The sequence below is a fragment of the Mastigoproctus giganteus genome, chromosome 6, assembly GCF_048544385.1.
Source record: "Mastigoproctus giganteus isolate SK-2022 chromosome 6, ASM4854438v1, whole genome shotgun sequence".
Taxonomy (NCBI): Eukaryota; Metazoa; Arthropoda; class Arachnida; order Uropygi; family Thelyphonidae; genus Mastigoproctus; species Mastigoproctus giganteus.
Window position 1 is genome coordinate 176580433 of NC_143580.1, and position 14360 is coordinate 176594792.

The 14360-nt window shown below is 36.8% G+C and overlaps 1 protein-coding gene across 1 annotated transcript in view; it reads right to left on the reverse strand.

The window, feature by feature from the left end:
* Positions 1–14360, reverse strand: part of LOC150084769 (GDP-D-glucose phosphorylase 1) — a 118532-nt gene that overhangs the window by 63593 nt on the left and 40579 nt on the right. The window contains exon 4 of the mRNA XM_090376351.1: positions 10539–10655. Coding sequence (XP_090232477.1) covers positions 10539–10655 — 117 coding nt within the window. The remainder of the gene's footprint in view (positions 1–10538; positions 10656–14360) is intronic.

Sequence of the window (14360 nt, forward strand, 5' to 3'; positions counted from 1 at the left end):
TGAGTAGTAGAAATAAATAAATAAATTTATTCTTGAGACAGCTGAGGACAGATGACATTACATATTCATTATGATTCCATGTATACTGATTTATTACGGCCTGCCAGAATTTTTTGGTGATACAGTTCACGATGGGCTATGCATTTTTCATGACAGCACACAGGTTTGAACTTGTGACTGCACCAAAGCTGGTCAAGTTTCTTCATATGTTCTTGCATGAAGAAAGGTGAAATTTTCATTTGGTACATTGAATGAAATTCCTACATTTATGCTAACTAAATTAAACAATTATAATGACTCTAGGCTGATTCAAATAGCGTCATGCTATTTCATTAGAATCACTGAATCACAGCTTGAAACTGAAATTTTAAAATCTTATCTAATGTGACGTCTCTCACATACTTGACATTGTAACAATGACATAAGTAACACTGATCACCTCATTTACAAATATGCCTTGATCAATAATGATATAAAAATGTGTGATTTCCCAATGCAGATGCTGTACATCTTCTACATGCACACGCTCAACAAAAGAGAGAATATCAATACTTTCAAAATGGAGGATAAAAAAATTAATTAACTATTTTTTTTTTTTTATGTGAACCCCAAACACGAGAGGTATTAGAACCTACAGTACTTAGTACCGTGCTTGGGTTGGAGGTTGAGAACATGAAAGAATATTTGCTGACATTGGACTTGAACTTCTGTAGATTGTAATTTTCACGAAATACGTATGAAGGAAGGTTGTTCCAGAAAACGGCAGTTGAATGAATAAATGAGGAAGATGAAAAGTTGGTTCTGTGGGTTTGAAGTTGGACAGTAAATGGATGTTGGCTGGTGGTGGCACGTGTTCGGACTGTTTTGAAAGAGAGAGCAGGAATTATAGAAGCCAATTCAAAAGAACAGTGCCCATGGAAGTATCTGTAGAAGAGGCACGCAGCAGAAACAGAGCATCTATGAGAAAGCGAGTGGAGAGACTCTGTTAGAGATGAATCATTAATTAACCTAACTGCCCTCTTCTGAATGGAATCAAGAAGACTGAGAGAGGTTTTGGGGGCACCACCCCAGATGTGGGAACAATATTCCATGGTAGGGCGGATTTGCGATTTATACAGAGTGAGCAGCTGTTTGGAAGAAAAGTAACGCCGAGAGCGAAACAGAAAACCAAGTTTTTTAGATGCAGAGGAAGCAATATTTGTAATGTACTTATGCCAAGAGAGATTAGAAGTCAGAGTAATCCCCAAAAGAGATATATCATTTTGCCTAGAAATAGGAGTGTCACTAAAGATAAGCATAGGAGCAGAAGAATCCTTTTTGCAAGATATAAGACAAGACTGAGTTTTAGAAGGGTTGAAATCAACTAAGTTGTCTTTGCCCCACTGGAGAATTACTTGAAGATCAGCATTTAAGGAATTGGTAGCAAATTTTCGAGAAGTTGAAGCTGATTGAGCAGGACAAGGTTTCTCAAAACAGAAAGTGGAATGCAATGTGCTATCATCAGCAAAACTATGGATAGGATTTACAATCAATGGAAGAAGGTCATTAATATACAAGAGGAAAAGAGTGGGGGGAAGAACTGAACCTTGGGGGACACCAGAATTAGTGGAGAAGTTAGAAGACAGAGAGCCATCTACCATCACCCTCAGTGAGTGGTCAGAGAGAAAACTGGATAACTAATTACTAAAAACAGTTGGCAAACCATAAGATGGAAGCCTGTTTAGAAGACTTTTATGCCAAACATGATCAAAAGCCTTTGAGATGTCAAGGGAAACTACTTGTGTTTCACCGAACCTTTCCATTGAATTAGTCCATAAATGGTTAATATAAGCAAGAATATCACCAGTGGATCGACACTGACGGAATCCATACTGGCGATCATTGATCAGACGGAAGGTTTCTAGGTAGTTTAAGAGTTGGCGGTTAATTGATTTCTCCATTACTTTAGAAAGAGTAGAAGTAATTGCAATGGGACGATAATTGGATGGGAGGGATTTGTCACCCTTTTTAGGAACTGGCTGGATATGAGCAAATTTCCAAGCAGAAGGAAAAACACCTTTGGAATAAGAAACTGAAAAAAGGCGGCAAAGAATAGGAGTAAGTTCAGGAGCACAGGTTTTGAGAACAAGTGGAGAAACACCATCAGGACCTGGAGCTTTCTTAGCATCAAGATTCATCAAAATCCTTCTGATATCCTTTTCATGGAAGATCACAGGAGGCATTGAATGGAGCATGTTGGGAATGGTGGGAGGTGTTTTACCAAGATCATTAATACATGAGCTGGAAGAAAAATGGGATGCTAGCAGGTCAACTTTATCCTTGGCTGAAATGACAACAGAACCATCTGGTTTGGACAGAGGTGGGAGCAGAGATGGGCAAAAGTTGCAGCCAATAGCTTTGGCAAGAGACCAGAATGCTCGGCTACCATTAGGGCAAGAAGCAAGTTTTCTACTCTTAGCCTGTTCAAACTCTAGTTTGGACTGATTAATAACTGCTTTACAATTGTTGCGAGCTTTGGTGTAGGCAGAAAATGAAACTGAAGAATTAGAAACAAGCCAATTACGATATGCAACATTCTTCTCTTGAACAGCCTTAGCATATTTATTGGAAAACCAAGGTTTAGATAAAGGACGAGATTTTAAAGTGGAGTGTGGGATAAAGGATTCCATTCCTGCAAGAATAATTTCACTGACACAATCTGAGCAAACTTTGACATCAGAAGTTTTGAAACAGTAATCAGACCAAGGAAAAGAAGTCTCGCAGGTCATCCCATTTTGCATTCTTGTAATGCCAAACAACACGAGAATGGGAATAGCCATGAGATAAAGGTTCCATTGGAGAAGAGACAATCACCAAGTTGTGATCTGAAGTGTCTAAAGGACCTCTCACTTCGACTGTGTACTTAGAAGGGTTGTTTGTGAGAAAAAGATCAAGAGTATTGGCTGTATGATTAGGATTGTCTGGGATTCTTGTAGGTAAATGAACAATCTGTGCTAGGTCATTAGTAATTGCAAAAGCCTCAGCATCTCGACCTGCTGGGTCGGTGTGACTAGAAAACGGAAGCCAGCTGGAGTTGTGAACATTAAAATCACCAAGGAAAATTACCTCACTGTTAGGAAAATTGGACTGGAGAAAGTCAAGTTGCAAAGAGAGGAAGTCAAAGAGCTCCAAGTGATTAGTGGAGTTGGGAGAACGGTAGAGACAACAGATGAATTTGACACAATGAGGTAGAGAGATTTTAAGCCAAAGAAGATCAAAGAGAGGAGATTCCAAACTGCCAAGTCTCTGACAGGGAATATCAGAATGGACATATGCACAAGTACCACCTTTGCGGCAAAAGGATTGAAGTATGTAGAAATATTTTTCAATTTCTCACATGTAATAACAAAGATCGTTTCATTTTTTCTACCACAATAGTCATGCAGCTCGATATATATGAACCATACATTAAAACATGAGCTATGCTGATTAGTATGTATAACTGTACTTAACTGCTAAAAGAGATGGTATCCTCATTTTGGGATATTATTTGCTGTTTAATACTTGTATCCAGGCAAAAAAGTGACATTCCTCTCTTTTAGCTTTTTCACTTATTCAGTAAATGTTGTCATTCACTTATGCAGACTGTTCTCACAAATTACAGTTACATAACCTGGTAGCTAGTCATATAGTGCTTGTATGAACACATGATTGATTTGACTTGCATCAATGGTTGAAAGTGAAGAGACAGAAAATAAACAGCGTGTATGGGTACAGCTGGAAAATGCACATTTGATTATAATTATTCATCTAGGTTGTGTGGAATTAAATTATTTTTTGCACATGTTCAAATTGGAACATCGAACATGTTCGAACATCTTGCAAATCAGTTGTTGGTTTAAGGATTTATTAGGCGCATCGGCAACTATGGCCATAGTGCACTATACATATGGTAAGTATTAATGCTATTTCCTGTCAGATAGAGATAATTGCAAAAAATAGTACCAGCAAGTTAGTTTTTAACTAGTTAAAGGAGGTGGTATACATTAATCATTTTGAGAAAGGTAAAAATGCTTGAGACATTTGCTTTATTGCCTAAAAGTGAAATAAGTGTAAGAGGGTCTTCTGTTGTGGCTGGAGTGAAAAGATTCTGGTGTTCACTTGTATATTTTAGACATTCAAATGATTGCAAATCAGTGTGTTTTTTTTTTTTTTTTTTTTTTAAATTGTGCTTCATCGTAGTGTATAGTTGCATGTGATATTTCCCTTTCAAGCTACTTCAGGTAATCTTTTCCATAAATTAGAAACTTATTTAAGCACACAAAAACCTGATTTAATTCCACACAACCAAAGTAAAATTTCACAATTCAACTGTAATGAAATATACAATTTTATAGCTGTTCTAAATTGACATCACACAGATCATCAGCTCACACAAACACTGTATGACCAGCTTACATAGCTGTAATTTGCAATAGTGCATCCAAAGTTAAAGTTCACCGAATGAGTGAAACACACACACAAAAAAAAAAAAAAAGTTAGTTAATGTACACAATGCACTACATTTCAGGAACATTAACAAATAGTAATAACTCATGATTTATAACAAAATAAGTCAACCCATCAACACAAAAATTTGTTACAAAGATTTCTAAAATAATCTATATAAGCATTAAAATTTTGTAGTGAATCAGCACACATGTTCCAAAATTATAGTAATATTTCTATAGGGGGTAAAACTGGGGAGGAAATGCTATGAAATCAGCACTGAACTTAGAACAACAGAATACATGTTGAAAATTTGGTAGCAGCCTACACTTTTCTTGTCAATTAATATGAAAACATACTTTCATTTATGCTGAGTTTTGTAAGGTGGAGGAGGGAATGAGGGCTATGAAATTGTAACTGGACCTAGAAATTTCCCAAGAACCAGCTGAACACAAACTAAAAATTTGGCCTTAAAAAAAAAAAAAAAAAAGTTCTTCAGCCCACCCCCTCCAGTGACCAGGAGGAAATCTATTCTTTTATATGAATAGATTTCCTGGTCATGAGAAGAGGCTATGATTGATCTTAAAAGCTTTCCAAGGACCAACACAACGTATGCCAAAAATGTGATATCAATTGAACTTTTTCTTATTATTAATATCTAAACATCCAGTAACATAATTTAATTACAAGTTAGGTAATCTAGATAGTGACATTTCAGGCACATACTACTTTTTTCTAAATTGATTTTTTTCCTTTTTCTGTTATTAACTGAAATGAAAAGTAAATACAGTTATAAAAGCCCTATCAATTAATTACTAAGATTATAACTTTACAGAACACTTAATAAAACTATAGTTTTTATGTTCTCGAAATTTAGCCATTCAATTTAACTACAACTGTATGTAACTGTTGGTTCTACAAGTTTGAAATAGGACAGTAAAAGGATGCTGACTGATTCAGCATGTGTTTGGACTGCTTTGGAAAGAGAGAGAGAGAGAGAGAGAGAGAGAGAGAGAGAGAGAGAGAGAGAGAGAGTGAGGAGGGGGGAATTACAGATGCCAATTCAGAAGAATAGTGCCCTTGGAAGTATTTATAGAAAAGGCATGAAGCAGAAGATGGATGTGCGATTTGTACAGAATGAGCAGCTGCTCGGGAAAAAAGTAAAGCCAACAGTGAAAGAGAAATTTTTAGTTGCAGAGGAAGCAATATTTGTAATGTGCTTATGCCAAGAGAGATTAGAAATCAGGGTAATCCCAAATAGAGACATATGATCCGGCATAGAAATCAAAGCGTTTTCAAAGATAAGCATAGGAGCAGAAGAATCCTATTTGTGAGAGAAGACAGGACTGAGTTTTAGAAGGATTGAAATCAACTGAAGAATTACCTGGAGATCAGTATTTAAGGACCTGGTGGTGGATATTCGAGAAGTTGAAGCTGTTTGTACAGGGCAAGGTTTCTTAAAATTGGAGGGTGGAATGTAATGTGCTATCATCAGCATAACTACAGATAGCATTTATGGTCAATGGAAGAAGGTCACTAATATACAAGTGGAAAAGAGTGGGAGAAAAAAAAGTGACCCTTGGGGAACATCAGTATTAGTGGAGAAATTAGAAGACAAAGCCATCTACCATCATCTGCAGTGACTGGTCAGAGCTGGATACCCAATTACAAAAAACAGTTAGCAAACCGTAAGATGGAAACTTATTTAGAAGACCTTTAAGCCAAACATAATCAAAAGCCTTTAACATGTCAAAAGTAACTGCTTGAGTTTCACGAAATTTTTCCATTGAATTTGTCCACAGATGAGTAACATAAGAAAGAATACCACCAGTGGATCGACACTGATGAGATCCATACTGGTGATCGATGATGAGATGGAAGGTTTCTTAAAAGTTTAAAAGTTGGCAGTAAACTGATTTCTCGATTACTTTAGAAAGAGTAGAAGTGCAATGAGAGGATAATTTGATGTGGTCACAAAGGAACTGGATGCAGAGAATAACTTTGATATCATATATTTGGATCTAAGAAAGGCTTTTGATACTCTTGCACATGGAAGAACAAATTGGAGCAGTGTGGCATTGGAGGCAAATTGCTGCTATGGATAAAGGGATGGTTGAGTGAGAGAAGACAGAGTGGTAATCAATGGACACTGCTCATCGTGGTTGTTTGTTTGTTTATTTGGTTTTTAGGAGCATTAGCAACTAAGGCCATATTGCTCCGGGGCTATGCAGTGGTCATTCCCTGACCTTTCCGCATCCTCCATATTTGGTGATCACGGGCTCGAACCCCGGTCTAACCAAGAAGCGTGTGCTACGCACTGCTGCTTCTGCCCACCTGGCTACGGAGGCACCCTCATCGTGGACTAATGTTATTAGTGGAGTCCCCCCAGAGTTCAGTGTTGGGTCCATTGTTGTTTTCTGTATTTATAAATGATATTGATGATGGTATATCAAGCTTAATGTCCAAGTTTGCAGATGATACGAAGGTTGGCAGGGTTGTTAAGGACACTAATGATAGTACGCTGCTGCAACAGGATCTAGAAAAGTTGAGCAGATGGGCTGAGAGGTGGCAAATGAAGTTTAACATTGACAAATGTAAAGTGCTACATATGGGAAGCAGTAACCCCAGAGTAACGTATCAACTCTGTGGTACTACACTGACAGTGGTAGAAAATGAAAAGGACCTGGGGGGTAATTGTGCAGGCAGATATGAAGTTCTCTGAGCAGTGCAGACGGTCTGCAAGAGTAGCTCATGGTGTCTTGTCAATGATATGCAGGAATTTTTCTAGCAGGGATAAGGAGGTGATTATCCCCTCGTATAAGGCATTGTCAGGCCACACCCCAAGTACAGAGAAGGGCAACAAGATTAGTGAATGGAACAAAGGGTTGCTCTTATGAAGAAAGGCTTAAATTTTGCAAATTATAGTGTCTGGAGACTAAGCACCTGCGAGGTGATCTGATTGAGGTTTTTTTTTTTTTTTTTATGAAAACCCCAAACACGAAAGGTATCAAAAACCTATAGTACTTAGTATCGTGCATGGGTTGAAGGAGAAGTATGGGGTGGAGGGGGTGGCAGAAACTTTGCTCTAGAGACTAAACATGGGTTTCACCACTTCAAGCCTCCAATAAGCAAAGTGATGGTATTTCACCAGTTGATGAAAGTCATCTAAGCCTTGAATGCTTTGAGCATGCTCAATGCTGATGGTATTCTTCCTCTTGCTCAGAATAATCACCTGAGATGGCATAAATTCAAATTGAGGAAAGACAGATGTAGAATAGATGTGCGGAAATTTGCCTTTAGCCAGCAGGTAGTTGGTTAGTGGAACAGACTTCCATCCTTTGTTGTGGAAGTTGATAGCCTAAATAAATTTAAGGCTGAGCTGGACAGGTATTTGGAACGAAAGGAGGGGTGAAATGGGAGCTTTTTTTTTGGCTGATGCTCCATAAGTTTGCTTTCTTGCATCATCATGTGCCTCTACTAATGCTAATGACTGGTTGGGAGGGATTTGTCACCCTTTTTTTAGGAACTGGCTTGATATGAGCAAATTTCCAAGCAGAAGCGAAAACACCTTTGGAATAAGAAAGTGAAAAAAAAAAAAAAAAAAAAAGAAACAGAACAGGAGTAACTTCAGAAGCACAGGTTTTGAGAACAAGTGGAGAAATACAATCAGGACCTGGAGCTTTCTTAGCATCAAGATTGTTCAAAATCCTGCAGACATCCTTAAAACGGAAGGTCACAGGAGGCACTGAATGGATTGGTACTGGGAATGGTAAGAGGTAGTTTGGAAGAAAAGTAGGATGCTAGCAGATTAGCTTTATCTTTGGCTGAAGTGGCAATAGAACCACCTAGTTTTGCCAAAGGTGGGAATAGAGATGGGCAAACTTTGCGGCCAATAGCTTTGACAAGAGACCAGAATTCTCGATTTGGATAAGAAGCAAGTTTTCTACTATTAGTCTGTTTGATATCTAGTTTGGACTTATTAATAACTACTTTACCACTGTTGTGAGCTTTGATGTAGGCAGAAAATGAACTTGGAGATTTAGATACAAGCCAATTGCAATATGCACCATTCTTAGCATATTTATTGGAAAACCAAGGTTTACATAAAGGACAAGATTTTAAGGTGGAGTTTGGAATAAAGGATTTCATGCCTACAAAAATAATTTCACTGACACGATCTGAGCAAACATTGACGTCAGAAGTTTTGAAACAGTAATACAACCAAGGAAAAGAAGAAAGGAAATCTCGCAGGTCATTACATTTTGCATTCTTGTAATGCCAAACAACACGAGGTTGGGAATAGCCACGAGATAAAGGTTCCAATGGAGAAGAGAATTCCAGGTTGTGATCAGAGGTGCCTAAAGGACCACTCACCTTGACCATATAATTAGAAGGGTTGTTTGTGAGAAAAAGCTTGAGCTTTGGCTGCAAGTTTAGGATTGTTTGTTATTCTGGTAGGTAAATGAACAATCTGTGCAAGGTCATTAGTAATTGCCAAAACCTCGGCATCTTGACCAAGTGGGTAGGTAGTGTAGTGATGGTTGTGTTAAATGCTTATGGAATTGTGCTCCTTTTTTTTTTAATGTTTAAGCATGGTTTAAAGAGTAGTTATTTTTGTAAAATATTTGACATGGATTGAGATAACTTCGGTGAGTCATAGGATAAAATTTTATTGCAGGTATTGAAGAGACACACAAGATATCAGTGTTTGGAAATTGTTTTCGAACTCTAAGAGCGACATATATAGACCATAGCTTCCTAGGCTTACCATAGAGGATTTTCCCTTGTGAAAATTCCCATAGATTTTACATTGTCCCATTGAGATAACATTACGCAAAATGGAGACTTGTTATCTTATTGATTTGGAAATTTACTGGCTTTGGGGTAGCCCCCTTTAGGGAGAAGCCATTAAATATTTATATGTCACTATATACTGGGAATATATCAGTCTTTATTAGTTAGAGTTCACATTTACATTTCAGAAAATGTCCCATAGATTAACATGGTGCTAGTTTTGGGCTACTTTTAAAGAAACTTAAAGTGGCTATAACTCTCTTAATTTTGGAGTTGAGCATCTTACTTTGGAGGAAAAGAATCTACTTGAAATTACTCATTTTGTAAATAATTTTGTGGCACCCCCTGCCTGTTAGGGGCTGAGACCCGTAAACCAACCTTGACGAATTCTTCAACTCTTATGCAGATTTCATCCCGGGTGGGGTAAAGCATCTATATAGACATATATTAAAAATTCAGATATAAGACAAGACTAAAGCGGGTGGGTAAAGTGCCTGCCTGGCAACCCAAAGGTCGCGGGTTCGATTCCCGCCTCGGGCTTGGATCAAAGTACTGCAAAAAAACCTTGGGAGGTGCATTATGGCCACAGAAGCCTATGTGCCAACAATTACCAAAAAAAAAAAAAAAGACTAAAGGTCATTACTTGCATCATTATAATCTTTTTTTTGCCCCCCAAAGCAATTTTAGCAAGGAACTGATTGGGAAATTCCATCAAATAAAGGAGATGGAAAGATATCAGGAAAGCAGAATGTAAACGTGAGAGTGAATAGCTGTTCTCTGAAAGGGGATGTCTGGAACAATTCATAAAAGAAAAACTACAAATTTCATTTGAGACAAAAAAGGCCTTAAATTTATTGCAAGAAATATGGTCAACCTTTGTAAGCATTCACTTTTGTATTAATATTCTAGTTTTTTCTTTAACCAAATTTTGTTCATTTCATTACAGAAGAGTACATAAATTGTTATCTGAAAAACTTATATATAACTTACGAAATAAAGAAAAATGTGTTTTTCTTTTTTTCCAACTTAGAAAATCTTAAAATGTAAAAAGTGAATGTCAATTTAAAAATTTGTACAGCTTAAGGATTGTAACAATATATCAGGAACCCTTATATTCTACAAGTTTCAATTTTCAGGCCTGTGTAATTAAAGAATTTGATGTTCTGAAACAATGCTCAAACTAGGGTTACCTCTGAAGAGATTTAACTAAATTTTGAAAAATTCTGAGAATACAAAATTACTCAAACTATTTTAAAAATAAAAATAAAATTTCTCACTTGGGTTACAAATCCATACTTTCCAGAAAGAATCTTGGTTTCTAACTGGTTTATAGTATACCTAAAATATCCTTTATCTGCAGCATTCTTCCATTTTGATTGAAGTAAGTTGTCAAACTGAATGAAATTCAAATAAAATCTAAGCAAGGAAACTGAAATCATAACCTTATATATAAACAATAGTTAAATTGGAAAGTTAATTAAATTTAAAGTAATCTTTATATTTTTTCAAATATTTATTAACTGTATTTATACAAAATTTACTATAGATTTCCAGTGCTTCTTGACTACTAAGAGAACAAAAAATTCACACATTAAGTTCAATTAATTCTTTATCTGGCAGGTTAAAGTATGACTCACCAAAATCAGTAAAACTTGTCAATTTAAATATCTACTAACGATCATTTAAGTGTGAATTTTAGTATTCCTCCAGTATAATATTCACTTTAGATCTCTATAATTGGAAAAGTTTAGCTGTAAAAAAATTCTTCATGCATGTCGAAAAAACATACTAATGGTATAGTCGCTTCAAAGACTGGAAAATTTCCTTTTGACTACCACTCATGGTTCCAATTTTTAGTATTAATAGTGACATATGATGCAAGAAAGCAAAGTTTATACAGTATCAGCAAAAAAAAAAAAAAAAATCGCATTACCTATCCATCCCTCCAATAGTTTTTCTAGTTATTCCTTGAATTTATTCAAACTACTGACATTCACAACAACAGATGGAAGTTTGTTCCAACAGTCAACTACCTGCAAGCAAACTTCCATCTATTTGCATCTGTCCTTCCTCAATTTGAATTTGTTCCACTCTTGTGTGCAGTCTGAGAATGGGAAGAATGCCATCAGCATTGAGTTAACTTGATGCAATCAAAAGCCCCAAATACCATAATCAGATCTTACAGGTATGTCATCAGATATCAAAATTTGCAGAACTGAAGCCTTTCTTGGTAAGAACACCCTTTTTGTTCCCTTTACCAATGTCATTGCCCCTCTCTGCACCTGCTCCAGCGGATGTACATCCTTTCTAAAATGATGCCTCCAAATCTGCATGCTGCACTCAAGATGTGACTAACCATTGCCTTGTTATTTGTTATTTGGTTTTTTTTTTTTTTTTTTTAGGAGCATTAGCAACTAAGGCCATATTGCTCCGGGATATGCGGTGGTCATTCCCTGACCTTTCCGCATTCTCCGTATTTGATGGTGACGGGCTCGAACCCTGGTCTAATCAAGAAGCGTGTGCTATGCACTGCTGCTCCTTCCCACCTGGCTATGGAGGCGCCAACCACCATTGCCTTACACAATGGTATAATCACTTCCTTATACCTAGCAAAATTCCTGTATATCATTGACAAAACTTCATGAGCTGTCACAGTAGCCTGCCTGCACTGCTCAGAGAACTTCATATGACTACACAATTAAATTAATCCCAGGCTTTTTTCATTTTCCACCAGCCTGAGTGTAATACCATATAGTTGGTACCTCAATCTACAATTACTGCTACCCATATGCAGCACCTTGCATTTGCAAATGTTAAACTTCAATTGTCATTTCTCAGCCCATCTGCCTAATTTTTCTAGATCTTGTTGCAGCAACATACCTTCATTACTGTCATTAACCACCCTGCCAACCTTTGTATCATCTGCAAACTTATACATTGGGCCGGATATACTTTCATCAATATCATTAACAAATATAGAAAACAATGGACTTAGCACTGAACCCTGGGGGTCTCGAGTAATAATGTTAATTCAAGAAGAGCAGCATTCATTAATAACCAATATGTCTTCTCCTACTCAACCATCTCTTTATCCATAGCAGTAACTTGCCCTTAATGCTACACTTCTGAAATTTGTGCAGCAGTCTTGTATGAAAAAGTATCAAAAGCTTTTCTGAAATCCAAGTATACAATAAATTTTTTTTTAAAATTCAGGTCCATGCAAACTTAGTTATTATTTATTTGTTACTTGGTTTTTTTTTAGGAGCATTAGCAACTAAGGCCATATTGCTCCGGGATATGCGGTGGTCATTCCCTGACCTTTCTGCATCCTCGGTATTTAGTGGTGACGGGCTCGAACCCCGGTCTAATCAAGAAGCGTGTGCTACGCTCTGCTACTCCTTCCCACCTGGCTACAGAGACGCCAGTCAGTCATCATAGTATCCAATCAAACTGATCAGACAAGGTTTCCCCTCAACAAATCCATGTCTCACTGCAGTATAATTGCAGTCACATCCAGATGGGCCTGTATTACTTCTTTAACCAGTGGCTGTATTATTTTCCCTAGAACAGAAGTTATGCTAACAGGTCTATAATAATTCATATTATCTTTGATCCCCCTTTGTGACAGGATCCTCTGAATCTAAAGATGCTCTCATAATTATGGCTAAGTGTTTTCTTACCTCCTTTGTTGCTTCCCTTAATATAATTGATAGATCCATCTGCTAAGGTGCCTTTTTATGATTTAGCTTCAACAATTTCTTTTCTACTTTCCTTTTCACTGATCATAAAATAATTTAGTTCCCTGTTAGACTGTAATACACTTCTGACATCCCCTTCTCTAAAAAGTTCCTCACATGTGAATGTAGATGCAAAATATCTATTCAATTTGTCAACAAACTGAACTGGCTAAACAATAGTTAACCATTCACATAAAGTGGTCCACATTTAGCTGTACAGGTGATTGAGAAAAAAATTTTTTTTTTTTTTTTTTAATAACAAGAGTATTGTTTCTAATGGCATTTTTTGGCCTTATATGCAACATAAGATCAGTATTAGAATAAATTTTTAAAGTTTTTCCATTTTAAACTATTTCCTGCCTTTTTTCCCCAAAAAATTGATCGATAAAGTACAGATAACCATGTGATGTGTTTACTGTTGTTATCATTTTTAGTGCACCAGCTAGATGGTTAATAAATTGAACCTATTATCTAAATAAAACAGCAGATTATCCCATATCTTTTACCAGTTACAATTAAGGAAGGAGGCATCCAAGTAGTTTAATTATTTGGTTTCTAAAAATATTTATTCTGAGTAAAGCTTTGATTTGCTACCCAATAAATAATAATAATGCTGCAAATAATCATTAGTAAAGACATGGAATTTGAAAATCAAGCAAAGTAAGTGAACTTTGCTTACTAAATTTTGCTTGCTTGCTTCTTACTTTTTTTGAACAGTTGGGAAGACCAAATAGTTTGCACAGTAACAGAAAACAAAGGAATCTATTCTCCCCCCCCCCTTTCCCCCACCCCACGCCATTGTGCCAAACAGCTAAATATAGAACCTACTTTTGTCTTAACACTGAACATATCATGAAGTTTGATACAATAAGGAAGGTTGGGCAGTGAACAATTGATGATATAATAAGATTAGTTATTAACTTAAAAATACATTAATAATTCCCTACACAGAACCAGAGAAACCATACAAAGAGATATGTGTATGTGTAATGTCACAAAAATATAACATTTGCTACTATAACATAAATGTTAAAAAATATAACATTTTGGGAGAAGCAGCACCAGATCTCCCCGGACGATGCTATCATCGCCGATCGGGAGCATAAGTTCTGGGACCGCAAGTGGCTCGAGAGTTTGCGGATCTGTTCCACAGTGAACATTAACAGAGATAGAGGAACGCGGATCAATCCCCTCTTTGAGGCTACTATCCCCAGAAGGGATGAACGGTTCCACATGACCCACCCTCAAGCCACTTCCGATTCCATAACATAAGAGAAAGGAACACGTGGGAATGAAACACGTGATGAGTACCGTGAACCTGCTGGTATTTAAAGACGCACCGCAGAACAAAGAAAATACCAC